This window comes from Oncorhynchus mykiss, chromosome 30 (genome assembly GCF_057628025.1).
Source record: "Oncorhynchus mykiss isolate SJ-2025 chromosome 30, ASM5762802v1, whole genome shotgun sequence".
In the NCBI taxonomy this organism is placed as follows: domain Eukaryota; kingdom Metazoa; phylum Chordata; class Actinopteri; order Salmoniformes; family Salmonidae; genus Oncorhynchus; species Oncorhynchus mykiss.
The window spans coordinates 10,713,009-10,740,962 of NC_143051.1; the positions used below are offsets into that span (position 1 = coordinate 10,713,009).

Here is a 27,954-nt window from a genome sequence, read left to right on the forward strand (position 1 = left end):
CAAATACTTTGACTTTTACTCAAGTAGTATTTAACTGGATGACTTTCACTGGAGTCTCTTTACATTTAAGGTATCTTTACATTTACTCAAGTATGACATTTGGGTACTTTTTCAACGTGTGTGTGTGTGTGTGTGTGTGTGGCAACAAGGTAAATAATAGAATTTTGAAAAACTACATAAACATTTGATTGGGTAGAAACATTAGTAATTGAAACTCAGTTTCTATTTTTAAATCTCATGAGTGGATTAGAAAATGAAACAATAAAACAAATGTAAGATAATATTAGATCAGTGTTTCCCAAACTCTGTCCTGGGGATCCCCTGGGTGCGCCTTTTTGGTGTTGCCCTAGCACCACACAGCTGATTAAAATAATCAATTGATTTCAAAGATTAACAAGCCATACAATTCTACACATGAAAACTACGTTTAACAATTTTCCCTAAACATGTTACAAAAAACGAATTTAGTGGAAGAACTGTGCAGATGAAAACTTTGGTAACAGAATTACAGTAAACAGAATGTCATGTTTTTACGCAACTAAGTTTTCCAAAAACCCTTTAACTCTTAAATATCTGCTCCCAATTCAAAGTCAAAGAGGTCTTCAGAAAGAATGGGGTATATGTCAACTATGATATGTCACCTTGAGTTTGAACTACAGTCAGTGAAGTGGATTTACACGCGGTAACAGAATTACGGTAACGGAATTATATCATGGGTCGCTAATTTGTGCTACACAGAAATGCATAATTATGCATATGAATGTCATTCTCCTCATGTTTCACAAGTTTGCATGTCACAGCACAGCTTCAGTAGATTAGAGTACAGCACAGTACAGCACAACTTCAGTAAGATTAGAGTACAGTGCAGTACAGCACAGCTTCAGAAGATTAGAGTACAGCACAGCTTCAGTAGATTAGAGTACAGCACAGCTTCAGTAGATTAGAGTACAGCACAGCTTCAGTAGATTAGAGTACAGCACAGTACAGCACAGCAGAGTATAGTATAGTTCAGTACAGTTCAATAGAGTATAGTTCAGTACAGTTCAATAGAGTTCAATAGAGTATAGTTCAGTACAGTTCAATAGAGTTCAATAGAGTATAGTTCAGTACAGTTCAATAGAGTTCAATAGAGTATAGTTCAGTACAGTTCAATAGAGTATAGTTCAGTACAGTTCAATAGAGTATAGTTCAGTACAGTTCAATAGAGTATAGTTCAGTACAGTTCAACAGAGTATAGTTCAGTACAGTTCAATAGAGTATAGTTCAATAGAGTTCAATAGAGTTCAATAGAGCATAGTACAGAACAGTTCAATAGAGTATAGTACAGTACAGTTCAATAGAGTTTAATAGAGTATAGTTCAGTACAGTTCAATAGAGTTCAATAGAGTATAGTTCAGTACAGTTCAATAGAGTTCAATAGAGTATAGTTCAATAGAGTTCAATAGAGTTCAATAGAGTATAGTTCAGTACAGTTCAATAGAGTTCAATAGAGTATAGTTCAGTACAGTTCAATAGAGTATAGTTCAATATAGTTCAATAGAGTATAGTTCAGTACAGTTCAATAGAGTATAGTTCAATAGAGTTCAATAGAGTTCAATAGAGCATAGTACAGAACAGTTCAATAGAGTATAGTACAGTACAGTTCAATAGAGTTCAATAGAGTATAGTTCAGTACAGTTCAATAGAGTTCAATAGAGTATAGTTCAGTACAGTTCAATAGAGTTCAATAGAGTATAGTTCAATAGAGTTCAATAGAGTTCAATAGAGTATAGTTCAGTACAGTTCAATAGAGTTCAATAGAGTATAGTTCAGTACAGTTCAATAGAGTATAGTTCAGTACAGTTCAATAGAGTATAGTTCAGTACAGTTCAATAGAGTATAGTTCAGTACAGTTCAGTACAGTTCAATAGAGTATAGTTCAGTACAGTTCAATAGAGTTCAATAGAGTATAGTTCAGTACAGTTCAATAGAGTATAGTTCAGTACAGTTCAATAGAGTTCAATAGAGTATAGTTCAATAGAGTTCAATAGAGTATAGTTCAGTACAGTTCAATAGAGTTCAATAGAGTATAGTTCAGTACAGTTCAATAGAGTATAGTTCAGTACAGTTCAATAGAGTATAGTTCAGTATAGTTCAATAGAGTATAGTTCAGTACAGTTCAATAGAGTTCAATAGAGTATAGTTCAGTATAGTTCAATAGAGTATAGTTCAGTACAGTTCAATAGAGTATAGTTCAGTATAGTTCAATAGAGTATAGTTCAGTACAGTTCAATAGAGTTCAATAGAGTATAGTTCAGTACAGTTCAATAGAGTATAGTTCAATAGAGTATAGTTCAATAGAGTATAGTTCAATAGAGTATAGTTCAGTACAGTTCAGTACAGTTCAATAGAGTATAGTTCAGTACAGTTTAATAGAGTTCAAAAGAGTATAGTTCAGTACAGTTTAATAGAGTTCAAAAGAGTATAGTTCAGTACAGTTCAATAGAGTATAGTTCAGTACAGTTCAATAGAGTATAGTTCAGTATAGTTCAATAGAGTATAGTTCAGTACAGTTCAATAGAGTTCAATAGAGTATAGTTCAGTATAGTTCAATAGAGTATAGTTCAGTACAGTTCAATAGAGTATAGTTCAGTATAGTTCAATAGAGTATAGTTCAGTACAGTTCAATAGAGTTCAATAGAGTATAGTTCAGTACAGTTCAATAGAGTATAGTTCAATAGAGTATAGTTCAATAGAGTATAGTTCAATAGAGTATAGTTCAGTACAGTTCAGTACAGTTCAATAGAGTATAGTTCAGTACAGTTTAATAGAGTTCAAAAGAGTATAGTTCAGTACAGTTTAATAGAGTTCAAAAGAGTATAGTTCAGTACAGTTCAATAGAGTATAGTTCAGTTCATTAGATAACGTTTGATGTTTGAACAGCGGTTAAAAAAGTATCCATTCTCATACTTGAGTAAAAGTAAAGATACCCAGTAAAATACTACTTGAGTATTTGGTTTTAAAATTCAAAAGTACATGTAATTGCTAAAATATACTTAAGTATCAAAAGTAAAAGTATAAATTATTTCAAATGACATATTAAGCAAACCAGACGGCACAATTTATGTATTTATCGATAGCCAGGGGCAAACTCCAACACACTTACAAATGAAGCATTTGTGTTTAGTAAGTCCACCAGATCAGAGGCAGTAGGGATGACCAGGGTTGTTCTCTTGATAAGTGTGTGAATTGAACCATTTTCCTGTCCCGCTAAGCATTCAAAATGTAAAGGTACATTATTTTCTTTAGGAATATAGTGAAGTAAAAGTAAAAACAATCCAAAATAGTAAAGTACAGATACCACGAAAACGACTTAAGTAAAAATACTTTAAAGTACTACTTAAGTACTTTACACCGAGTTTGAAAACATTTAATAAACGTTGATTTAGGAGTGAACGCTCCCCTTGACATTCCCTTTAAAAAGCAGAGAATGTTCTGGAACGCACTTCTACAGATACGGAGGAGAAAATCAGAGAACGCTCAGATATTTCTCTAGCAAGTGGTGCGTTGGACATTGAGGTGTGTCTGGCTTTTGGGGTAGAGCTGCGGTGGACATTGAGGTGTGTCTGGCTTTTGGGGTAGAGCTGCGTTGGACATTGAGGTGTGTCTGGCTTTTGGGGTAGAGCTGCGTTGGACATTGAGGTGTGTCTGGCTTTTGGGGTAGAGTTGCGTTGGACATTGAGGTGTGTCTGGCTTTTGGGGTAGAGCTGCGTTGGACATTGAGGTGTGTCTGGCTTTTGGGGTAGAGCTGCGTTGGACATTGAGGTGTGTCTGGCTTTTGGGGTAGAGCTGCGTTGGACATTGAGGTGTGTCTGGCTTTTGGGGTAGAGCTGCGGTGGACATTGAGGTGTGTCTGGCTTTTGGGGTAGAGCTGCATTGGACATTGAGGTGTGTCTGGCTTTTGGGGTAGAGCTGCGTTGGACATTGAGGTGTGTCTGGCTTTTGGGGTAGAGCTGCGTTGGACATTGAGGTGTGTCTGGCTTTTGGGGTAGAGCTGCGTTGGACATTGAGGTGTGTCTGACTTTTAGGGTAGAGGCTGATTGGTTGAAGCCAGCTAAGAGGGAGACACACAGAGCAACACAAACTCAAAGCATAAAGGGTCACTCAACTGAAAATGATACAATATTACAATTCCAAAACTGATACGGCATCCTGACCTTTTCCTCATCCCCATTTCCGTCGACCGTGCGGATCTTCAGAAATTGAGACAGAAGTATTACTTTTTTTGTAACGACGTACAGTATGTATATTTCTATTATAACAAGGCATTGAGCTCCCTTCTCAATTTACCTGCCAGGGTCCGAAGATGCTGCATGTGCACTGTAGTGTTCTGAGCTCTGATTGGATACGTGGCAAAGAGGGGACATTTTCTTTTGGAAATGCAGACCTAATTTGACGAGCAGTGACAAGTTGGCCAGCACCTGACAGTCAAAAGGTAGACACATTTCTAACAAACTGGGAAAGTACAGTGCCTTGCGAAAGTATTCGGCCCCCTTGAACTTTGCGACCTTTTGCCACATTTCAGGCTTCAAACATAAAGATATAAAACTGTATTTTTTTGTGTAGAATCAACAACAAGTGGGACACAATCATGAAGTGGAACGACATTTATTGGATATTTCAAACTTTTTTAACAAATCAAAAACTGAAAAATTGGGCGTGCAAAATTATTCAGCCCCCTTAAGTTAAGACTTTGTAGCGCCACCTTTTGCTGCGATTACAGCTGTAAGTCGCTTGGGGTATGTCTCTATCAGTTTTGCACATCGAGAGTGAAATTTTTTCCCATTCCTCCTTGCAAAACAGCTCGAGCTCAGTGAGGTTGGATGGAGAGCATTTGTGAACAGCAGTTTTCAGTTCTTTCCACAGATTCTCGATTGGATTCAGGTCTGGACTTTGACTTGGCCATTCTAACACCTGGATATGTTTATTTTTGAACCATTCCATTGTAGATTTTGCTTTATGTTTTGGATCATTGTCTTGTTGGAAGACAAATCTCCGTCCCAGTCTCAGGTCTTTTGCAGACTCCATCAGGTTTTCTTCCAGAATGGTCCTGTATTTGGCTCCATCCATCTTCCCATCAATTTTAACCATCTTCCCTGTCCCTGCTGAAGAAAAGCAGGCCCAAACCATGATGCTGCCACCACCATGTTTGACAGTGGGGATGGTGTGTTCAGCTGTGTTGCTTTTACGCCAAACATAACGTTTTTCATTGTTGCCAAAAAGTTCAATTTTGGTTTCATCTGACCAGAGCACCTTCTTCCACATGTTTGGTGTGTCTCCCAGGTGGCTTGTGGCAAACTTTAAACAACACTTTTTATGGATATCTTTAAGAAATGGCTTTCTTCTTGCCACTCTTCCATAAAGGCCAGATTTGTGCAATATACGACTGATTGTTGTCCTATGGACAGAGTCTCCCACCTCAGCTGTAGATCTCTGCAGTTCATCCAGAGTGATCAAGGGCCTCTTGGCTGCATCTCTGATCAGTCTTCTCCTTGTATGAGCTGAAAGTTTAGAGGGACGGCCAGGTCTTGGTAGATTTGCAGTGGTCTGATACTCCTTCCATTTCAATTTTATCGCTTGCACAGTGCTCCTTGGGATGTTTAAAGCTTGGGAAATCTTTTTGTATCCAAATCTGGCTTTAAACTTCTTCACAACAGTATCTCGGACCTGCCTGGTGTGTTCCTTGTTCTTCATGATGCTCTCTGCGCTTTTAACGGACCTCTGAGACTATCACAGTGCAGGTGCATTTATACGGAGACTTGATTACACACAGGTGGATTGTATTTATCATCATTAGTCATTTAGGTCAACATTGGATCATTCAGAGATCCTCACTGAACTTCTGGAGAGAGTTTGCTGCACTGAAAGTAAAGGGGCTGAATAATTTTGCACGCCCAATTTTTCAGTTTTTGATTTGTTAAAAAAGTTTGAAATATCCAATAAATGTCGTTCCACTTCATGATTGTGTCCCACTTGTTGTTGATTCTTCACAAAAAAAATACAGTTTTATATCTTTATGTTTGAAGCCTGAAATGTGGCAAAAGGTCGCAAAGTTCAAGGGGGCCGAATACTTTCGCAAGGCACTGTATCTTCATGATGGTACTACAGTATTATCCCTCTTCACTGTCACTTCAACCCATGCAAGCTCACAAACGTAAAGGACACATTTGAAAACACTTATGAGCGACACACACAGACATGTACACACACACACACACACACACACACACACACACACACACACACACACACAACAACCTCTCTCTCTTTATTTTGTAACCGCTAATCTATAACTTCTCTTCTTTTAATAATAAACAGTACATATACAAAGCATTCACCGAGCACGACCAAAACAAACAAGTAAACAAAACCACGTTGTAAACACTGTCGTTGGTAAGGCAGCACGGGAGCACTGGGGTCGATCACCATGGAGACAGAGGGGGACGCGTTGCACCGCAGCCGGCTCTGGGGGTGGGTCTGACGGAGCCAGATGCACACTGGGATATTGTATGTTCTACCTGCTTAGGTGACAAATGGTGTTCATGGGTCACTTCAAAAACAGGGAGGGAGAAAGTAGTGAAAATGTTCTCAAAGTGAATTAAAATGAGTTATTATTAGCCTGTGCAGGTCAGATTACCATCATGGGGAACTGGACTTCTTAATTTCCTTGTAGGGGAAACCTGTGGTTAGGACAGAAATGTAATGTTAAAGAGCAACTGCCCCTAAAAAACAACTTCTCCTTTAGAAAACAGCATATGTGGCATCGATATTAGTCAGAAACATTTATTCTACTTTTAAAAACTGACACATCAAACCACACACCGAAACCAAGCCACACCCCGAAATCAAACCCCGAAACCAAGCCACACCCCTAAACCATACCACACCCCTAAACCCCTGAACCAAGCCACACCCTGAAATCAAGCCACACCCCTAAACCAGGCCACACCCCTAAACCAGGCCACGTTTGTGATGGCTGCTAGCATTTTTTAATGAACCAAATCTAAAAAGAGGCCAAACCAGAATGTTCAGGCAACCTTTAAGATTCTGCATCATTTAAGGCAGACACTGGGCACTCAAGCTGTAAAACAATAGTCTGGTCCAGAAACAAACCCTAGAGTGCAATACAAAAATCTGCCCACGAGTCTTTGCTGATCGCAGAGAACCTCTTTCAGCAAACCTTTCTAATACAGTCTGTTGGTGACTTTCGGTGTCATGACAACTACAAAAGCAGCGCCACCAACAGCACATCTTGTAACAGTCTTCTCAGAGTGACACAGGATCTATCATATGTTTTATATAGGACAAATGATAATACCAGGTTTATTTTACCTCTATTTAACCAGGTAGGCCAGTTGATGAAGCAAAGCAGTGCGACACACAACAACAGAGTTACACATAAACAAACGTACAGTCAATAACAATACAAAAATCTATATACGGTGTGTGCAGTGCAAATGGATTAAGGAGGTAAGGCAATAAATAGACCATAGTAGCGAAGTAATTACAATTGAGAAAATTAACACTGGAGTGATATATGTGCAGATGATGATGGTGTGCAAGTAGAAATACTGGTGTGCAAAAGTGAATAAATAAAAAATAAATATATATATATAGGGATGAGGTAGGTAGTTGGATGGACTATTTACAGATGGGTTATGTACAGCAGCAGCAATTGGTTAGCTGCTCAGATAGCTGATGTTTAAAGTTAGTGAGGGAGATATAAGTCTCCAACTTCGGCGATTTTTGCAGTTCGTTCCAGTCATTGGCAGCAGAGAACTGGAAGGAGAGGTGGCCAAAGGAGGTGTTGGCTTTGGGGATGACCAGTGAGATATACCTGCTGGAGTGCGTGCTACGGGTGGGTGTTGCTATGGTGACCAGTGAGCTGACGTAAGGCGGAGCTTTACCTAGCAGACTTGTAGATGACCTGGAGCCAGTGGGTCTGGCGACGAATACGTAGCGAGGACCAGCCGACGAGAGCATGCAGGTCGCAATGGTGGGTGGTATATGAGGCTTTGGTGACAAAGCAGATGGACTGTGACAGACTACATCCAGTTTGCTGAGTAGAGTGCTGGAGGCTATTTTGTAAATGACATCGCCAATGAAATTTACAAAATAAGTTGTGAACTTACAGTAGATGTTTACATACACACGGCAAGTTAGTGTTATCTAGAATGCTATCACTGACAATCTCAACAGGGAATCTGTATTTACACTGAAAAGAGCACAAAAAGAGAGGGGGTGGGGGCATGTAATCAGTAATGACATACTCGCAACAGTATTGCGTTTTGTCTGTAATAGTAGCTATAGTCTGTTGTTTTGTCTGTAATAGTAGTAAACAGAACAATGATGGTTCAATGCCTTCTTGTCCAGGTATTTTAGATATCAGGAAGCAATTTGTGAGTTTGTTTACTGGACTGCAGTGCTGCTAAAGGCACTTGAAGACTGATTGTGGCATTCCAGCTGTTGTTGGTTGGCTAGCTAGCTACTTCACCCCACGTTGACAGTTGAAGACTGATTGAGGCATTCCAGCTGTTGTTGGTTGGCTAGCTAGCTACTTCACCCCACGTTGCCAGTTGAAGACTGATTGAGGCATTCCAGCTGTTGTTGGTTGGCTAGCTAGCTACTTCACCCCACGTTGCCAGTTGAAGACTGATTGAGGCATTCCAGCTGTTGTTGGTTGGCTAGCTAGCTACTTCACCCCACGTTGACAGTTGTACGTTCTAGTGACAATAACATGGTAAACCATTTGTCAGACATCAGAACACTCAAGAGGCAAAGCACAGGTCCAAAGCATTGGGAGGGGCTAAGAAGCTGTGGCATGGTTTGAAAACCAGGCATTGCTTGCAAGCTAGCCTACATGGAGCAGAAAACAGCTCGCTGAATTGCAAAGATTTAATTATTTATTAAAGTTTTTTTTTTTCTCCCATAAAAATACAAACAAAAAATAAATGAAATATTGTACAGCATAAAAACATTGAGCATGATATGATATCCAGACATATCCTCAAACATAGCACACATACACAACTCACAAGCTCCTGTACAGAACTAAATGGGTTCACAAGCTCCAGTACAGAACTAAATGGGTTCACAAGCTCCAGTACAGAACTAAATGGGTTCACAAGCTCCTGTACAGAACTAAATGGGTTCACAAGCTCCAGTACAGAACTAAATGGGTTCACAAGCTCCAGTACAGAACTAAATGGGTTCACAAGCATAAGTCATCACCTTCCAGTCTTAGAAACAACATGACCAATAAAACACGTCCAGCTTCTAGACTTGTCGTTTCTTCCAGTGATCCTAGCAAGCATGTGTTCATAAGACGCTACCTCCAACATTGATTCTATCCACTGTTTCAGAGTAGGAGTGGCATTACACTTCCAAATTCTAAGGATTACTCTAACTGCTATAACCATACCAACAGTGATCAGTGCAAATTCCTCATTTGTTACATTAAGTAACTCTGTTTTATCACCCAAGAGACATATTCTCTGTGAAACTGGAATTGTTAACCCCAACCATTCCTCCAGATATTTCAAAACATCCTTCCAGAAAGGCAGCACTAATGTACATTCCCATATTATGTGTAAAAATGTCCCAGGGTCTTTTTTGGCATTTCCAACACAGAGAACTGTTGGTCAGACCCCTGTTATGAAGCCTTGTTGGGGTCCAATAAAACCTATGTAGTATCTTATATTGAGTAAGTTTCCCCCTGGCTTCCCTTACGTTCCTCTCTGAGCTGGAAGAGATCTTCAACCAAGCATCATCCTCAATTTCACACTTAAGGTCCATTTACCATATTATTCTGAGGTTTTTACAGTCTACTCTGCAGATGACTATGTATTGAGTTTAAAAAAATGGCTGCTTTGTGTTTGGGTAATTCGAAATACTCCGCTATTGGGTTCTTTCCTGGATTTTGTTCCCTCAATTGTAAATACTTCCATTAATATCCCTCTCCCACATGTTTTATTACCAGATCTGAGTAGGACATTAAAACCTCTCCATTATACAGATCACCTATAGTATGAATTCCTTTCATTACCCACTTTTTTCCAGTATACAGACATCATTCCTATCCGTAGCCTAGGATTGTGCCACAGTGATGAGTATCCTTGTTTTAGATGTGAAATTCCACATATACTGTGTACTGTTCTTCACACCTCTTTTGCGTGTAGGAAAATTGGGTTGGGAGTTGACAGACCTCTCCCCTGTAAGATTATGTGACAGAGAATCAACAGACCTCTCCCCTGTCAGACTATGTGACAGAGAATCAACAGACCTCTCCCCTGTCAGACTATGTGACAAGAGAATCAACAGACCTCTCCCCTGTCAGACTATGTGACAGAGAATCAACAGACCTCTCCCCTGTCAGACTATGTGACAGAGAATCAACAGACCTCTCCCCTGTCAGACTATGTGACAGAGAATCAACAGACCTCTCCCCTGTCAGACTATGTGACAAGAGAATCAACAGACCTCTCCCCTGTCAGACTATGTGACAGAGAATCAACAGACCTCTCCCCTGTCAGACTATGTGACAGAGAATCAACAGACCTCTCCCCTGTCAGACTATGTGACAGAGAATCAACAGACCGCTCCCCTGTCAGACTATGTGACAGAGAATCAACAGACCGCTCCCCTGTCAGACTATGTGACAGAGAATCAACAGACCTCTCCCCTGTCAGACTATGTGACAGAGAATCAACAGACCTCTCCCCTGTCAGACTATGTGACAGAGAATCAACAGGGGTGAAAGGATAACTTGGTTCCCGTTCTATTCAATCCAAGCCAGCATCCCTTTTGCCCCAATGCTTCACCAATTTCAAATGAAAAATTGTACAATTTAACATCTGGTAAAGCCAAGCTTTAAAAAGGTTTTTAGAAATATTTGATAATTTATTAAAATCACATTTACATAAGTATTCTGACCCTTTATTCAGTACTTTGTTGAAGCACCTTTGGCAGTGATTACAGCATAGAGTCTTCTTGGGTATGACGCTACAACCTTGGCACACCTGTATTTGGGGAGTTTCTACCATTCTTCTCTGCAGATCCTCTCAAGCTCTGTCAGGTTGGAAGGGGGGCATTGCGCACAGCTATTTTCAGGTCTCTCCAGAGATGTTTGATTGGTTTCAAGTCCGGGCTCTGGCTGGGCCACTCAAGGACATTCAGAGACTTGTCCCAAAGCCACTCCTGCGTTGTCTTGGCTGTGTGCTTAGTGTCGTTGTCCTGTTGGAAGGTGAACCTTCGTCCCAGTCTGAGGTCCTGAGCTCTCTGGAGCAGGTTTTCATCAAGGATCTCGCTGAACTTTCTCCGTTCATCTTTACCTCGATCCTGACTAGTCTCCCAGTCCCTGCCACTGAAAAACACCCCCACAGCATGATGCTGCCACCAACATGCTTCACTGTAGGGATGGTGCAGGTTTCCTCCAGATGTGACGCTTGGTATTCAGGCCAAAGGGTTCAATCTTGGTTTCATCAGACCAGAGAATCTTGTTTCTCATGGTTTGGGAGTCTTTAGTTGCCTTTAAGGCAAACTGCAAGCGAGCTGTCATGTGCCTTTTACTGAGGAGTGGCTTCCGTCTGGCCACTATAACATAAAGACCTGATTGGGGGAGTGCTGCACAGATGGTTATCCTTCTGGAAGGTTCTCCCATCTCCACAGAGGAACTCTGGAGCTCTGTCAGAGTGACCATCGGGTTCTTGGTCACCTCCCTGACCAAGGCACTTCTCCCCCGATTGCTCAGTTTGGCTGTGAGGCCAGCTCTAGAAAGAGTCTTGGGGGTTCCAAACAGCTTCCCTTTAAGAATGATGGAGTCACTGTGTTCTTGGGGACCTTCAATGCTGCAGACATTTTTTGGTACCCTTCCCCAGATCTGTGCCTCGACACAATCCTGTCTCGGAGTTCAATTCAATATGTATTTTACCTTGTCTCGTCTTCTTTATCTAGGCTAAACACCTTTCTTTAGCAATAATATTTCTGCCTCCACGTTGTCCTTGAAAATGATTTTCTTTCCCTCCCAAGTAAAGCTATTTTTGTTTCTTCGCAGTTGCAAACTTCTTCCTCTTCATTGCCAGTTCATTGGACAGGTCTGGTAAAAAAGACAGCCGGCGGCCTTCCCACTGAACGCCTTTGCTTTCTACAAACCTTGTTCCAGGTTGTAGATCGTTGGAAGCGCAGGAGAACCGTTCTCGGGGGCCCCATTCTCGCCAGGCATGGTTAATGCCTGGCAATGGGTTCGTTCAATTTCAAATTAGTTCCTGTCGTCAAATCCAAATCCTTCTGCCATGATTTTCTGCACACCCGGGATTAGTTTGCTCAAATAGATCCTTCAGATTTCTCCGGGTTGACGTGTTTATCCATGTATTGGTGGGGGTATTCGGGAAGACTTGCTGTTGTTTGCTAATCGACGTGGCCTTCTGTGAATACCGAGTGTTAGGCTTGAAGAAGTTTTCAGCGTGTCGACATTCCAACAATGCCACTTTAGCGAGATGTTTCAAAAATAAATGATTTTTTATATTAAACTGTACTTCAAGTCAAATATTTTAAGTCAAGTTGCTCACAAATCGTTCAACATTTGTTGAAATGTTTATACTATTTGTGTGCTATGTTTAATATATCTACAGATCATGGATTTATTTGGGATATATGGTGAATATTTGTAAAATATCTTCACATATTCACGGATAATGGTTCAATTTAAAATGTTTTAACATATTTACGGATTATGGTTTTATTCATGAAATATGTGTATATATTCACAGATCCTAGTTTTATTTGTGAGTTATGTTGAATATATATGCATGGATCATGGTAGACACTTACAGAATAAAGAAACAAACCCCACTCCTCACACATAACACACAACAGACGTGGTACAAAAGAAAAGACCACTTCAACCAGATGGACTTGGCGCAGTTTGTCTGTGTTGTGGCCCCAGTGGTGTCAAATACTAAGTCAAAATACTTTAAGTCGTTTTTTTTAACTATTTTTAATATTTTTGACAACTTTTTATTTTATTTCACTACATTCCTTAAAAAAAATATGTACTTTTAACTCCCATACATTTTCCCTCTCACACAACATAACTTGTTATATTTCAAATGCTCAGGCAGGACATCAACGAGACCAAGCTGAGCAATATGGTCCAATTCATGTACCTATCAATATAGCGCGTTGTCAGCCCTACTGATCTGTCGGACTCACTCAAGATATCTGAGTGTTTGTTTTGTCCTCACTGTCTGGGGGCACACTACACTATTGTGCTGTCTGGGGGCACACTACACAATGGTGCTGTCTGGGGGCACACTACACAATGGTGCTGTCTGGGGGCACACTACACAATGGTGCTGTCTGGGGGCACACTACACAATGGTGCTGTCTGGGGGCACACTACACAATGGTGCTGTCTGGGGGCACACTACACAATGGTGCTGTCTGGGGGCACACTACACAATGGTGCTGTCTGGGGGCACACTACACAATGGTGCTGTCTGGGGGCACACTACACAATGGTGCTGTCTGGGGGCACACTACACAATCGTGCTGTCTGGGGGCACACTACACAATCGTGCTGTCTGGTTTGCTTAATATAAGGAATTTGATGTATAGCATTTACTTTTACTCAAGAATGTGCACAAAATCTGTCTGGTAGTTAAACCGACCCTGGCTGATGTGGGCCAGAACTAACTGTTATCTGGGATGAATTGAGAGAACTCCCCCAACCCTGAGCTAACTGTTATCTGGGATGAATTGAGAGAATTCCCCCAACCCTGAACTAACAGTTATCTGGGATGAATTGAGAGAACTCCCCCAACCCTGAACTAACTGTTATCTGGGATGAATTGAGAGAACTCCCCCAACCCTGAACTAACTGTTATCTGTGATGAATTGAGAGAATTCCCCCAACCCTGAACTAACTGTTATCTGGGATGAATTGAGAGAACTCCCCCAACCCTGAACTAACTGTTATCTGGGATGAATTGAGAGAACTCCCCCAACCCTGAACTAACTGTTATCTGGGATGAATTGAGAGAACTCCCCCAACCCTGAGCTAACTGTTATCTGGGATGAATTGAGAGAACTCCCCCAACCCTGAGCTAACTGTTATCTGTGATGAATTGAGAGAACTCCCCCAACCCTGAGCTAACTGTTATCTGGGATGAATTGAGAGAATTCCCCCAACCCTGAACTAACTGTTATCTGTGATGAATTGAGAGAACTCCCCCAACCCTGAACTAACTGTTATCTGTGATGAATTGAGAGAATTCCCCCAACCCTGAACTAACTGTTATCTGGGATGAATTGAGAGAATTCCCCCAACCCTGAGCTAACTGTTATCTGTGATGAATTGAGAGAATTCCCCCAACCCTGAACTAAGTGTTATCTGTGATGAATTGAGAGAACTCCCCCAACCCTGAGCTAACTGTTATCTGGGATGAATTGAGAGAATTCCCCCAAATCTGAGCTAACTGTTATCTGGGATCAATTGAGAGAACTCCCCCAACCCTGAGCTAACTGTTATCTGTGATGAATTGAGAGAATTCCCCCAAATCTGAGCTAACTGTTATCTGGGATCAATTGAGAGAACTCCCCCAACCCTGAGCTAACTGTTATCTGTGATGAATTGAGAGAACTCCCCCAACCCTGAGCTAACTGTTATCTGTGATGAATTGAGAGAACTCCCCCAACCCTGAACTAACTGTTATCTGTGATGAATTGAGAGAACTCCCCCAACCCTGAGCTAACTGTTATCTGGGATCAATTGAGAGAACTCCCCCAACCCTGAACTAACTGTTATCTGTGATGAATTGAGAGAATTCCCCCAACCCTGAGCTAACTGTTATCTGTGATGAATTTAGAGAACTCCCCCAACCCTGAGCTAACTGTTATCTGTGATGAATTGAGAGAACTCCCCCAACCCTGAACTAACTGTTATCTGGGATGAATTGAGAGAATTCCCCCAACCCTGAACTAACTGTCATCTGTGATGAATTGAGAGAACTCCCCCAACCCTGAACTAACTGTTATCTGTGATGAATTGAGAGAATTCCCCCAACCCTGAACTAACTGTTATCTGGGATGAATTGAGAGAATTCCCCCAACCCTGAGCTAACTGTTATCTGTGATGAATTGAGAGAATTCCCCCAACCCTGAACTAAGTGTTATCTGTGATGAATTGAGAGAACTCCCCCAACCCTGAGCTAACTGTTATCTGGGATGAATTGAGAGAATTCCCCCAAATCTGAGCTAACTGTTATCTGGGATCAATTGAGAGAACTCCCCCAACCCTGAGCTAACTGTTATCTGTGATGAATTGAGAGAATTCCCCCAAATCTGAGCTAACTGTTATCTGGGATCAATTGAGAGAACTCCCCCAACCCTGAGCTAACTGTTATCTGTGATGAATTGAGAGAACTCCCCCAACCCTGAGCTAACTGTTATCTGTGATGAATTGAGAGAACTCCCCCAACCCTGAACTAACTGTTATCTGTGATGAATTGAGAGAACTCCCCCAACCCTGAGCTAACTGTTATCTGGGATCAATTGAGAGAACTCCCCCAACCCTGAACTAACTGTTATCTGTGATGAATTGAGAGAATTCCCCCAACCCTGAGCTAACTGTTATCTGTGATGAATTTAGAGAACTCCCCCAACCCTGAGCTAACTGTTATCTGTGATGAATTGAGAGAACTCCCCCAACCCTGAACTAACTGTTATCTGGGATGAATTGAGAGAATTCCCCCAACCCTGAACTAACTGTTATCTGTGATGAATTGAGAGAATTCCCCCAACCCTGAGCTAACTGTTATCTGGGATGAATTGAGAGAACTCCCCCAACCCTGAACTAACTGTTATCTGTGATGAATTGAGAGAATTCCCCCAACCCTGAGCTAACTGTTATCTGTGATGAATTTAGAGAACTCCCCCAACCCTGAGCTAACTGTTATCTGGGATGAATTGAGAGAACTCCCCCAACCCTGAGCTAACTGTTATCTGGGATGAATTGAGAGAACTCCCCCAACCCTGAGCTAACTGTTATCTGTGATGAATTGAGAGAACTCCCCCAACCCTGAGCTAACTGTTATCTGGGATGAATTGAGAGAACTCCCCCAACCCTGAGCTAACTGTTATCTGGGATGAATTGGGAGAACTCCCCCAACCCTGAGCTAACTGTTATCTGGGATGAATTAAGAGAACTCCCCCAACCCTGAGCTAACTGTTATCTGTGATGAATTGAGAGAATTCCCCCAACCCTGAGCTAACTGTTATCTGTGATGAATTGAGAGAACTCCCCCAACCCTGAGCTAACTGTTATCTGTGATGAATTGAGAGAACTCCCCCAACCCTGAGCTAACTGTTATCTGGGATGAATTGAGAGAACTCCCCCAACCCTGAGCTAACTGTTATCTGGGATGAATTGAGAGAATTCCCCCAACCCTGAACTAACTGTTATCTGTGATGAATTGAGAGAACTCCCCCAACCCTGAACTAACTGTTATCTGGGATGAATTGAGAGAACTCCCCCAACCCTGAGCTAACTGTTATCTGGGATGAATTGAGAGAATTCCCCCAACCCTGAACTAACTGTTATCTGGGATGAATTGAGAGAACTCCCCCAACCCTGCATTCTAGATAGGCCTGATACCTATTTGAGGTGTTCCATGGACCAGAGTAGAGAGACCTACTGACCTGCGTTACATGACAGGTTATATGACAACGGACTACTATCTCTCCATATGAGACTTCCTGTAGTCATTATTTTGTCTGTGTCCCTCTATGTCCCAAATGACACCTATTCCCTACATAGTACACTACTTTTTTTTACCAGGGCTCCAGTCAAAAATAGCGCACTAAGTAGAGAATAGGTACCTTTTGGGACACATTCACAAATATATGACTACAGGAAGTCTCTAATGGAGAGATATTAGTCTGTAATAGGGTGCCATTCAGGAAGTATCCAACATGTCTGACTGATAATGATGGAAAGATGCTAAAGAAGAGAACAGAATAGGGGGAGGAGGGCTAGGGGGAGGAGAAGAGGAAACCCCTGTGATGTGTAAGAATATAAATGCTGGGGCATGCAGCATCAGTCTGACAAAACAAGTAGTCTACCAACTTCATCATCAGTCAGGAGCATCACTGGACACAGAGCCTACAAACAATTAGCTGGAACATGAATTCTTCTACACGCTGTACGTCTGACGTCACACTAATCTGCCGTTCTCCCTGGTCGCATTTTTGTATTTTATCACTCACTTGTTCTCCTCTTCCCCTCCTTTCAGATCTCTCACTCCTCTCGGCGCTCGTGGTGTTAGTTAAGGGGAATCCAGTGCCCAGCGCGCTCTCTGAGCTCATGACCTCCGGATGGACCTCAGGAGAGGAGCTCGGGACAGACGGTGAAACGGGCGCGCCCCCGAAGTGGGAGAAAATGATCAAGATGCTCGTTCACGAGGTAACCACCTTGCGGAACCAACAGGTGAGTTGTTTTAGATGTGTTAAAAATGTTGACCGTTATAGTTGAAAACAACAACAGGCCTACTAACATGGAACATAATAAATTAAACCAATCTGAAAAATACAACTTTTATTCGTCCTTGTGTTGTAGTTTGTCAGTGGTGTAAAGTAAAAATACTCTAAAGTACTACTTCAGTAGTTTTTTTTGGGTATCTGTACTTTACTTTACTATTTATGACAACTTTTGCTTCACTACATTCCTAAAGAAAAGCATATACTTTTTACTCCATACATTTCCCTGACGCCCAAAAGTACTTGTTACATGTTGAATGCTTAGAAGGACAGGACAATTGTCCAATTCACACTTAAGAGAACATCCCTGTTCATCCCTACTGCCTCTTATCACAACACAAATGGCTCATTTGTAAATTATGAATGTTGGCGTGTGCCCCTAGCTATCTGTAAAATTTAAAAAACTAGAACATTGTGCCATCTGGTTTGCTTAAATATAAGTCATTTTAAATTATTTATACTTGTACTTTTACTTTTGATACTTAAATATATTTAAAACCAAATACTATTAGACTTTTACTCAAGTAGTATTACTTGAGTAATTTTCTATTAAGGTATCTTTACTTTTACTTAAGTATGACAATTGGGTACTTTTTCCACCTCTGTAGTTTGTGGAGGAGTTTCAGAAGCCCGTGGAAGAGATTTCATCGTTCTCACAGCACCAGGTCCCATCCACCCCCCCACACCTCTCCAAGACTCTTTGCTCCACCTCCAACAAGGTAAAGATGGAGATCAATGAATAAATGTCCCTGACCTGTGTCTGGAATTCAGTCCAAATAATGAAGCCAAGATATTCCTTTTGTGATCAAAATGAAAAATCCCCTACCTGAAAAAGAGGCATTTAAATGGCAGAAGCAGATGGACTAAGTAGCAACATGCAGATATCTTTATTGTCTGACAGTCTGAGCCTTGTTCCTCGTTGTCTTCCTTCTAGAATCTAAGCCCCGGGGAGTTGAAATAAAATGTGACTAATTGATTAATGGTGTTTGTTGTCTTCTCTCCTATAGGAGGCATGTCTGCAGGAGATCAGTCGGGGTCTGCAAGTGTACCAGCTTCTTCTTCAGCACGTTAAGGCTGAATACCCTCAATCAACCCTACTCCCCTCTGTCACACACCAGACCACTGTGCTGATAGGGCTGGTCAAAGACCAGGTATGTAATAGTAATATGTAATATAAAAGTGTTATATTATATTGGAATACTGCTTAAATATCATTGAAAAAAGAAAAAATGTCCTTTCATTGTGGTCCATGAGCCGATTTCCCAGAATGTGATTCATTCAGATGCCTAAGGTTTAGCAGTCTTGTGGCACACAGATTGACCTAACGTAGTGTATCTCTCTCGCTCTCTCTCAAGATGAAGGTTGCTGAGGTAGTGGAGGACCTGTCTGCCAGTGAGAGGAAGCGTGTTCTGGGTGAGGTGTCTACGGGGACAGAGTGGGAGAGGAAGACCAGCGTTCACGCCATCCTTAGGGAGCTACGTAACTTCCTGGTTGACACCAAGAGAGCCCTCCGCCGCATGGGAAAGAGGGGCAAAGACTTCCAGTAACCATGACAACACTGCTATGGGCATAGATGTGTTATATCAGGCCTGGAACAGAAACTTGCAGTGTCTTATTCTCTAACACAACGGGTTTCTTTTGATTTATTTATAGAATGTAACACTTGACTGAACTTGAAAATGATCAAAATATTTATGGTTGAGATGAAATGCATTTAATTAATTTATTTTATTTAATCAGATTCATTCATTTGATCTTGAGAAGCTTTGTGCCTCAGATAAAAAAATATATATATATTTTTTAAAGCAAAGAGTTATTTATTTCCATACAAATGGACTCTGAATGTATTTTTCTAATGATGACATGGCTGTTGATGGATTTCAAGCACAGAATTGAATGCATCTCAAAATGCGTTAACAGTACATCAGTGACTACATGTTGGACACACTGTGATGTTGTGGATACAACAATGAATAATAAATGGTCTCAAATAATATAGAAATGTGTTGCTCCTGTGTTGTTTATTTACTGAACATGCAGTACCAGTCAAAGTTTGGACAGACCTACTCAATCCGGGGTTTTTCTTTATTTTTTACTATTTTCTACAATATAGTGAATAATAGTGTAGACATCAAAACCATGAGATAACTCATATGGAATCATGTAGTAACCAAAAAATGATTAAACAAATGTATATTTAAGATTCTTCAAAGTAGGCACCCTTAGACTTGATGACAGCTTTTCACACGCTTGGCATTCTCTCAACCAGCTTCATGAGGTAGTCAGTCACCTGTAATGCATTTCAATTTACAGGTGTGCCTTGTTAACAGTTAATTTGGGGAATTTCTTTCCTTCTTAATGCGTTTGAGCCAATCAGTTGTGTTGTGACATGGTAGTGGTGGTATACAGAAGATAGCCCTATTTGGTAAAAGACCAAGTCCATATTATGGGCAAGAAAAGCTCAAATAAGCAAAGAGAAATGAGTCCATCATTACTTTAAGACATGAAGGTCAATCAGGAACATTTCAAGAACTTTTAAAGTTTCTTCAAGTGCAGTCGCAATAAACCATCAAGCGCTATGATGAAACTGTCTCTCATGAGGACCGCCACAGGAAAGGAAGACCCAGAGTTACCTCTGCTGGAGGATAAGTTCATTAGAGTTAACTGCAGCCCAAATAAATGCTTCAAGAAACAGACATCTCAACATCAACTGTTCAGAGGAGACTGTGTGAATCAGATCTTCGTGATTGAATTGCTGCAAAGAAACCACGACTAAAGGACACTAATAAAAAGAAGAGACTTGCTTGGGACAAGAAACACGAGCAATGGACATTAGACTGGTAGAAATCTGTCAATGGGTCTGATGAGTCCAAATTTGAGATGTCTGAAAATAGTAAAAATAGAAAGTCTTGAATGAGTAGGTGTGTCCAAACGTGACTGATACTGTAGTTTCAACCAGATGGTTATTCACGTTGTCATCACAACAAAACATTAATTCCACTGATTGGTTGGTGAATTGACCAACCAGTGAATCACACACAGTCATCTCTCAAAAGGTGATTTATAGAGAAACTCAGGTCCACTTTTAACCAACAGGCAGACATTTTTATATAGGATCATTTCAAGTAAAACACACAAACACAGATCCATGAACAAATGACAAGATAGAGGTTTTTACATGTTCCCAAACAGAGAGGAAACCAAACAATAGAGAAACATTGGTCACAATAAAGGACCTGTTTCAGAATAAGATGTCCATCACGCCATTGGGCATTTCAGAATGAGAGGATCATTCAGAGCTTCATGTTTCCGACGTAACCTGAGCGACGTGACAATGAAAGTTCCATCCAACCTATAATATATTAGCCATATAGAAATTGGTGAGGGTAAGATGGCGTCCGTTTCTGTGGTGACAGCTGGGAGTCACATGACCACAGTTGGATGAGGTGATTGGCCAGGTCAGGGTTGTTCTCAGCCCCACAGCAGACTGGAAGAGAGAAAACAAGGTCAGAGGTCATCTTCGTCTGAATGGTACAGCTCCCTATTCCCTATATAGTGCCCTACTTTGACCAGATCCATGGAACACTATTCCCTATATAGTGCCCTACTTTGACCAGATCCATGGAACAGTATTCCCTATATCAGGAGGCCAAACCCCAGACAAAGACACACAGACAGACACACAGCATACCTTAGAATGTTTGGCTCAGGCATTCCAGGATCCCCGCCACGAGCAAAACCTGTCAATCAAAAACAATGAGCAGAGATGGAGAGAAGCAAATTGTTGAAGAGATATTAGTTGCATTCCTGAGCTTCGTTTTTCCAAAGCCTGCGTAACATCTAGTACTATCTGAGCTGTTCTCCAATAAAACCGTCTCCATTTCCTCTGACTCAAACGTGGCCATGTAGTTTACTAGCATCAGTAGCGTGTTCCTGAGAAGGGGTGAACATGGGTGTTGCGTAACCAACACTTGAAGCGTCATAACATTCCAGACCATCGGGCAGGCAGAGTCTGGATTTCCCCTACTTCCTGTCCCTTCCTCAACCCCGCTCTCTTTCTCCACCCCAATCTCTCGCTTTCCTCCTGTTTCCCTCTCCCCCTTTTCTCCTGGCCAGCAGTTGTCCCTGTGGACAAGTAGAGATGTCAGGGAAGGAAACAATGTTGGAACTGACTCCCCTAATAACTAAAAGACAAACGGCTAAAAGCAGTCACTTGCTGGGTGTGAACCAACGGTGGAGAATCAACATCTACAACTGTCTGGAAATGTTTGTCTCTCTAACAGCCGTTACCGACTGTCGTGAGGGGATAAGAGAATAGTAACCGTGTTTTAAGAATGGACAGCTAGCTTGTGAAACTCAGTGTGTCATCATAAGTTACATTTCTATATTTCTGCAACCATATTCATTCACTCCATTCATTCATGCCACATTGCATCACCATTCTCATTCCTGACACTGCAAAAATTCCGGGTTTCTCATCAAGTTCTCTGAAGATAGTGTGTGTGTGTGTGTGTGTGTGTACTGTGTAGACATGCTAGCTTGTGGCAGACACTCAGAGGTTCCCCAGTGTAACTATCTCGCTCCCAGAGAAGCTGTATCCACTCCAGACCTAAATAGAACTACTGGTCTGGTAACAAAACATTAGCCATGAGAGATGCACTGTGGGAATCAAACTTGATGATACCCAATAGCAATGTGCATTCTACACTATTCTCTAAATTACAAGTCATTGTGCACCCACACACAACCCTCAGCTAGCACCTAGAGGGGAGAGGGGGACACTTGGAAAGGAGTGGTGCAGTTTCATGTCAAAACCAATAAATTGACAGCTGTGCCATATAGATTGCTAAATAGTTGGGAAGAGATTTGATGTACCAATTTCGTGGCACATGGTTTGTGAACTGATACACAAAATGATACCGGATTCAGAACTTAGAATTGTTCAATTATACAAAATTCTTGCAACCAATAACAATGACATATACAGCACCAGTCAACCAGTCCGTACACACCTACTCATTCCAGGGTTGTTCTTTAATTTTCTACATTGTAGAATAATAGTGAAGATATCAAAGCAATGAAATAACACATATGGAATCATGTTGTAACCAAAAAAAAAAAAAAGTGTTAAATTAAAATATATTTTATATTTGAGATTCTTCAAAGTAGCAACAACAACAAAAACGAAAGGGAGGTGGTAGGTTGAGTTAGGCTCCCTCCTCCTTGACATCTGTTTAATATTCACAAATTCGAGTTAGGGGAAGCTCGTTTGTGTTACGCCACCACTGCATGCGGTTGGAATTGCATGATCAGTACGTGTTTCCTCTTACAGTTAGCGAAGCCACGCAGCCCACATTTATGGAGATTTATGGCCGTAGCCTGACAAAGGGATTTCCTGTCGAAATAATAGCTAAACCAGCTAGTGAAGACTTTTCCCAAACTCGGTCCTGGGGACTCCAAGGGGTGCATATTCAGTTTTTTTGCCCTGGTACCACACAGTTGATTCAAATGATCAACTCATCACGGTGTAGTGCTAAGGCAAAACACCCAAATTTGCAAACCATGGGGTCCCCAGCACCGAATTTGGGAAACTCTGAGCTGTGGCTCACAGTGGTCAGTTATCATAGCTAGGGGCGTGAATGGGGAAGTGAAACCAGGTACGCCCCTGCTGTCAAGTGAAACTAGCTAAATAAATTTAAAAAAGGTTGGATACTCCCGTGGGGGATCATGAATCTGATTTCTCCTATAACACCGTACAAGCACACACACGCAAAGAAAAACAGTAGCGTACAGCCGACCATTTGACCCCGAACGCTTCTGCCACAGCACTGTTACCGCAGCTACTCCAGCGCGCGCACACCACACCCACTTAAACTAAGGCTCAACACGATGAGTCCCAATGTGCGTTTTGCAAACTACTTTCCTTTGACAGCTGGGGCATACCTGGGTTAATTCAGGGTCGGTCTGTCTCTGGTTTAATTTCCCCATTTACACCCCTGACTATGATAACACGCCACTGTGAGCCACAGCTCAGCGTTTCCCAAACTCGGTCTGGGGTGCACATTGTAAGCCTATTCTAGGCCCCCGGAAACCAAACTGGTAGCATGCTAAGCTAATCAGCTAGCCCCGTACTAACCCAGATAGAGCACCGTGGGGATGAAACCCCAGCGGATGACGAACTGTCCGGTCTGGAATACCGTCTGCAGGCGTTGTTTGGTCTCCTTGCTGAACTTCGCCATGGTACTTTGCAGGTATCTAGCAGGTTCACTGATTCCCTCAAGGACGTGAAAAAGAGGAAGTCGACGGAGGAAGCTTGGCCGTAAAGCAAGGCAGAAAGGTTTGCTTTTTGCGACAGTTGGTACAATCACAATTGTGACGAGCGCCACTTTGTGGGCGCAAATGTTTCTGCTCCAAACTAATCTCGCTACCCAGTTCTCGTTACCCAATTCTCCCGAAAATTGTCACTTCGCCGTTTACACGTGCACCTTTCCATGTGAGATTAGCTCCAAGCAAACTCCTCATACTAATGTTCTTCTGAACATTACAAAGCTTAAAATTAACATAATACATACTGAAATATGCATGCTGATAACATACATACACAAACTGGCTGCAAACTTTCACTCAGATGTCTGGGTTTGAGAACTAGGCCCGTCATGTCATCTCCTGAGTGAGGATGAGTGTGTGTTTGTGCTTGCATATGTATGATGAAGAACAGCAACAGAAATATAGAAATACTTTATTCTCAGACAGAGTATCTCTATCAGTGAGTTATCTTCAGACAGAAAATCCCAAACAATTGAAGTCCATCAATATGTACAGATTCATGACATACTATAAAACAGAATACAGAAACATGATTGTTATTGTTCCACCATATGAATATAAAACAGATCTAGAACACTGACGGACAGAACTCTGGGACTGATAGAACACTGGTTCTAGAACACAAAGGTTCCAGAGGGGCAGACTTTATTCTGCATTCAGATCTCCAGTAGGAAACAGTGTTCTGTCTGATCTACGGAGTCCTAATCATAGAAATAGAATGAATAGAACAGATGTCACCATTCAAGTCAATGATGGCAAAATGGATGGACTAGTGGCCATTGCAAGTGTACCCATATGTGCAAAGCATGAAGTAAAAGCAGGAAGTGTAAACATCAATATGTGCTGTGATTTGTTTAAACTCAACTGACATTACAAAAAAATACATTTCATTGCATGAGCCACATAGTTAACAATTTAAATGAACATTCTACATTACTTTGAAAAATATTGCGTTACAATACCAGGCAGCCATTGCAAGTGTATCCATGAATTTACCAGCCAAATTGCCAGGGTTAGAGCTTCCAAGTCTTTTCAATTCATTCTATTTCTATGCTCCCAAAACTTCTCTCAATCTTTACCGCAGTGAACTTTATTGCCACCAAAATGGAGAAGAATGTGACTTTGACTTTGTTCTGCTAGTCAGCAGTACACCTCTCCTCAAGGGTGTTATTTGTGTGTATTACATTATAAAGCAGGTTATGATAGACCAGAGAACAAATCAATTAAAAGACCAATCAATCAATAAAGATCAACCCTAGCTTGAATAGGCCTACTCCAAATTCCCTAGCCAGTCCTCTAACGCCCCTATAGCCACCCCTATAGCCACTCCTCCCTAGCCGCCCCTATAGCCGCTCCTCCCTAGCCCCTATAGCCGCTCCTCCCTAGCCCCTATAGCAGCTCCTCCCTAGCCCCTATTGCAGCTCCTCCCTAGCCCCTATTGCAGCTCCTCCCTAACCGCTCCTCCCTAGCAGCTATAGCCACTCTTCCCTAGCCCCTATAGCCGCCCCTAAAGCCACTTCTCCTACGCCCCTATAGCCACTCCTCCTACGCCCCTATAGCCACTCCTCCTACGCCCCTATATCTGCTCCTTCCTAGCCGCCCCTATAACCGCTCCTCCCTAGCACCTATAGCCCCTCCTCCCTAGCCGCCCCTATAGCTACTCCTCCTACGCCCCTATAGCCACTCCTCCTAAGCCCAGGGTATGTTTGGGATGGTGGTCGTGCAGGGTTGGGTCTTCTTGTGCTTTAACACTGAAGGGATTCAACACTGCTAAAACAACAACTATCTGTCTCGTAGGAAAATGCCACATTTATAACCGGACTTGGTCTGCTGTACATAGAACACCACAGTTAAAAGGTCGACTCTGCAATATGACATCAGCATACACGGTGGGGTGACTTCCTGCTACTACATAAGCTGAATCACTCCCTTCATTTGAGTGTTCACACATGCCTCTGCCATACTGTATGCACAAGTGTCCCAAAGCTGAGGGAGTGAAAATTAATCAAGGGGGTAGGGGCTAATTAGACCCTCGGAGAGCCACGTTGGCCAAGCCAGCAAGGCTGCAGTGCGAAGTGCTATCCCGACACACACCATGATATGTTTGCAATTTGAGCGGCGTGCCCAATTATAAGTCCCTTTGCAGTTGTTTGTTTGCCTGATTTGACACATGTAACAGATGAAAAACCTCACAAATGAAACATTGAACTGTTACTGAGGTTTATACATCTTTTAAAACAACAGGGGGATTTGTTCATTTAAAATGTCATGCTCATTTTATTATTTAAAATGTGGACCATGAATTACGTCGGTCAAGCCACGAGCGTGTCCCGAAGTCGATGGGTTCAGGGATCCCTCGCTCGCCATTCTCTGGACGTCACCCTCGCCACTCTTTTGAAAGCAACATGTGACAAACGGAGGGTCCTCCAAGCGAGTTGGCTGGGGTGAGGGTTTGGGATCCACCGTTACACTTGATGGTGGTGTCATATTGCAGAGTGTATCTTTACAAAAACCCTAGTCTCTCTCTTCGTCATTGGAACATACCACAGTTTACAAAAACAGTTCATACATCATCAAAACAAATCCACCCCAATCAACTTATTGATCTGAAACACACAAACCCCAATAAGCTTGTTTATTGATGAGATCAGTGAGAAAATATTGCTTCTAATAGGATAACATCAATCAATACTATTCAGACATTTACAACATTCATCATTTTGGGGGGGGGGGGTTTCTACAATTTAGCAATCTGTCGTTTAATCGTTTCGTGGGATGCTATGGCAACAGGAGTGTGAACTTGGCGTTGTGTTGGGGTTGTTCAAACCCTAGTGCATGATGGGTAGGAGTACAGGATTACCATTGGGGTGCAGAGTGGAAGGGGTTGGGGGCTCTAAACTCTCCTATTCATTCTCACACACACACACACACACACACACACACACAATGGTCAGGAGGGATGTATGGAAAGTCAAGCAGGACAAACAGGAGTTTTTTTTTTAAATACTCAATTTCCAAACCTTTTACAAAAACAGTTGTAGTGAGTCACTCTGTCCAGTCTGCAGTTCTGTCTAGTTACCACCAGGGGGGGTGGTTCAGTAACTCCAGGGATGAGGGCTGGACCCAGGGTCCCGGCTCTCTCACACCAGGCTCTTGCTTTGGGGAGAGAGGAGGGGGAGGAGAGGAGCCGGCCTTTGGAGGTGGGAAGCTGTCCTACTGGAGAAGAAGAGGTGGGGGAGATGAAGAATGGTGTGGAGAGGAAAGAAGGGAGGGCATGTGTTAATGAGTTTGGGTTCCAGTCCCACTGGCAGGCTGGGAGTCCAGATCAAAAGGCATGGGGTCAGAGGGTTTAGGTGGGTGGTGAGAAGTCAAGGGTTAAATATCAGGGTTCACAGGTCACTCCTAAAGTGCACCCTGATGCTTGGCGAGCGCTGGGTGTGGGAGGGGCTTATATAGCCTAGCTCCTCCTCCTGTAGACTGCCACTGCATGAATAGCGGCCAGCCTCTGGGTTACCACGATTACCTCCAGTGTTGTTTCCTTCGAAGGAGCGGGAGAACACGGCGCTGGCTGTACGCGATAGGCTGCTCAGAGCGCTATGGGTCGGCCCCTTGGGCACCGATTGGCTGGACGTCAGCGTCAGACGTTTGATTGACAGATCCAGGTTCTCGATCAAAGCCTTCCCCCCTGGAGTACAAGTCTCCTTCTCCTTATGCGACCGTCCACCTAAATGCCACTTCCTGCTTCCTGTCTTGGTCCCTCCCACCCCAGGGGTGATACTGTTGCTGATAGTGATGGTGGGCGGAGTCAGGTAGTCCGGGCCGGACCCTCTTTTAGGCCACACCCCTTCATCCACTTCCGAGATATCCATCAACTCGTCCGGGGAACCCAAATCCACTGCATCTAGCGAGAGAAGGAGGGAGAGCGAGAAAGAGGGAGAGCGAGAAAGAGAAGGAGGGAGAGCGAGAAAGAGAAGGAGGGAGAGCGAGAAAGAGAAGGAGGGAGAGTGAGAAAGAGAAGGAGGGAGAGCGAGAAAGAGAAGGAGGGAGAGCGAGAAA

The 27,954-nt window shown here is 42.3% G+C and overlaps 3 protein-coding genes across 8 annotated transcripts in view; 1 reads left to right on the forward strand and 2 right to left on the reverse strand.

The window, feature by feature from the left end:
* The first annotated feature begins 17,141 nt into the window (after positions 1–17,141).
* il6 (interleukin 6 (interferon, beta 2)) lies at positions 17,142–19,559 on the forward strand. Its single transcript, NM_001124657.1, is given in 5 exon segments — positions 17,142–17,237; positions 17,328–17,521; positions 18,180–18,290; positions 18,579–18,722; positions 18,927–19,559. Coding segments are annotated over 5 exon segments (660 nt in total). The 5' UTR covers positions 17,142–17,218; the 3' UTR covers positions 19,119–19,559.
* Positions 19,560–19,573: 14 nt separating this feature from the next.
* On the reverse strand, positions 19,574–24,179 carry LOC149970196 (mitochondrial import receptor subunit TOM7 homolog). The gene is made up of 3 exons (XM_090227544.1): positions 23,708–24,179; positions 21,263–21,311; positions 19,574–21,058 (listed from the first exon to the last, which is right to left on the reverse strand). The coding sequence occupies exons 1-3, from the start codon at positions 23,808–23,810 to the stop codon at positions 21,043–21,045; spliced, it is 168 nt and encodes a 55-aa protein (XP_090083670.1). The 5' UTR covers positions 23,811–24,179; the 3' UTR covers positions 19,574–21,042.
* Positions 24,180–24,294: 115 nt separating this feature from the next.
* Positions 24,295–27,954, reverse strand: part of LOC110487917 (hyccin) — a 33,105-nt gene continuing 29,445 nt past the window's right edge. For all 6 annotated transcript variants that reach the window (XM_036970798.2, XM_090227547.1, XM_036970796.2 and 3 more), the window contains one exon: positions 24,295–27,799. Coding sequence is in view for 4 of the 6 variants with exons in the window: in XM_036970796.2 (XP_036826691.2) it covers positions 27,288–27,799 (512 nt within the window). In the remaining 2 variants the exon portion in view is untranslated. The remainder of the gene's footprint in view (positions 27,800–27,954) is intronic.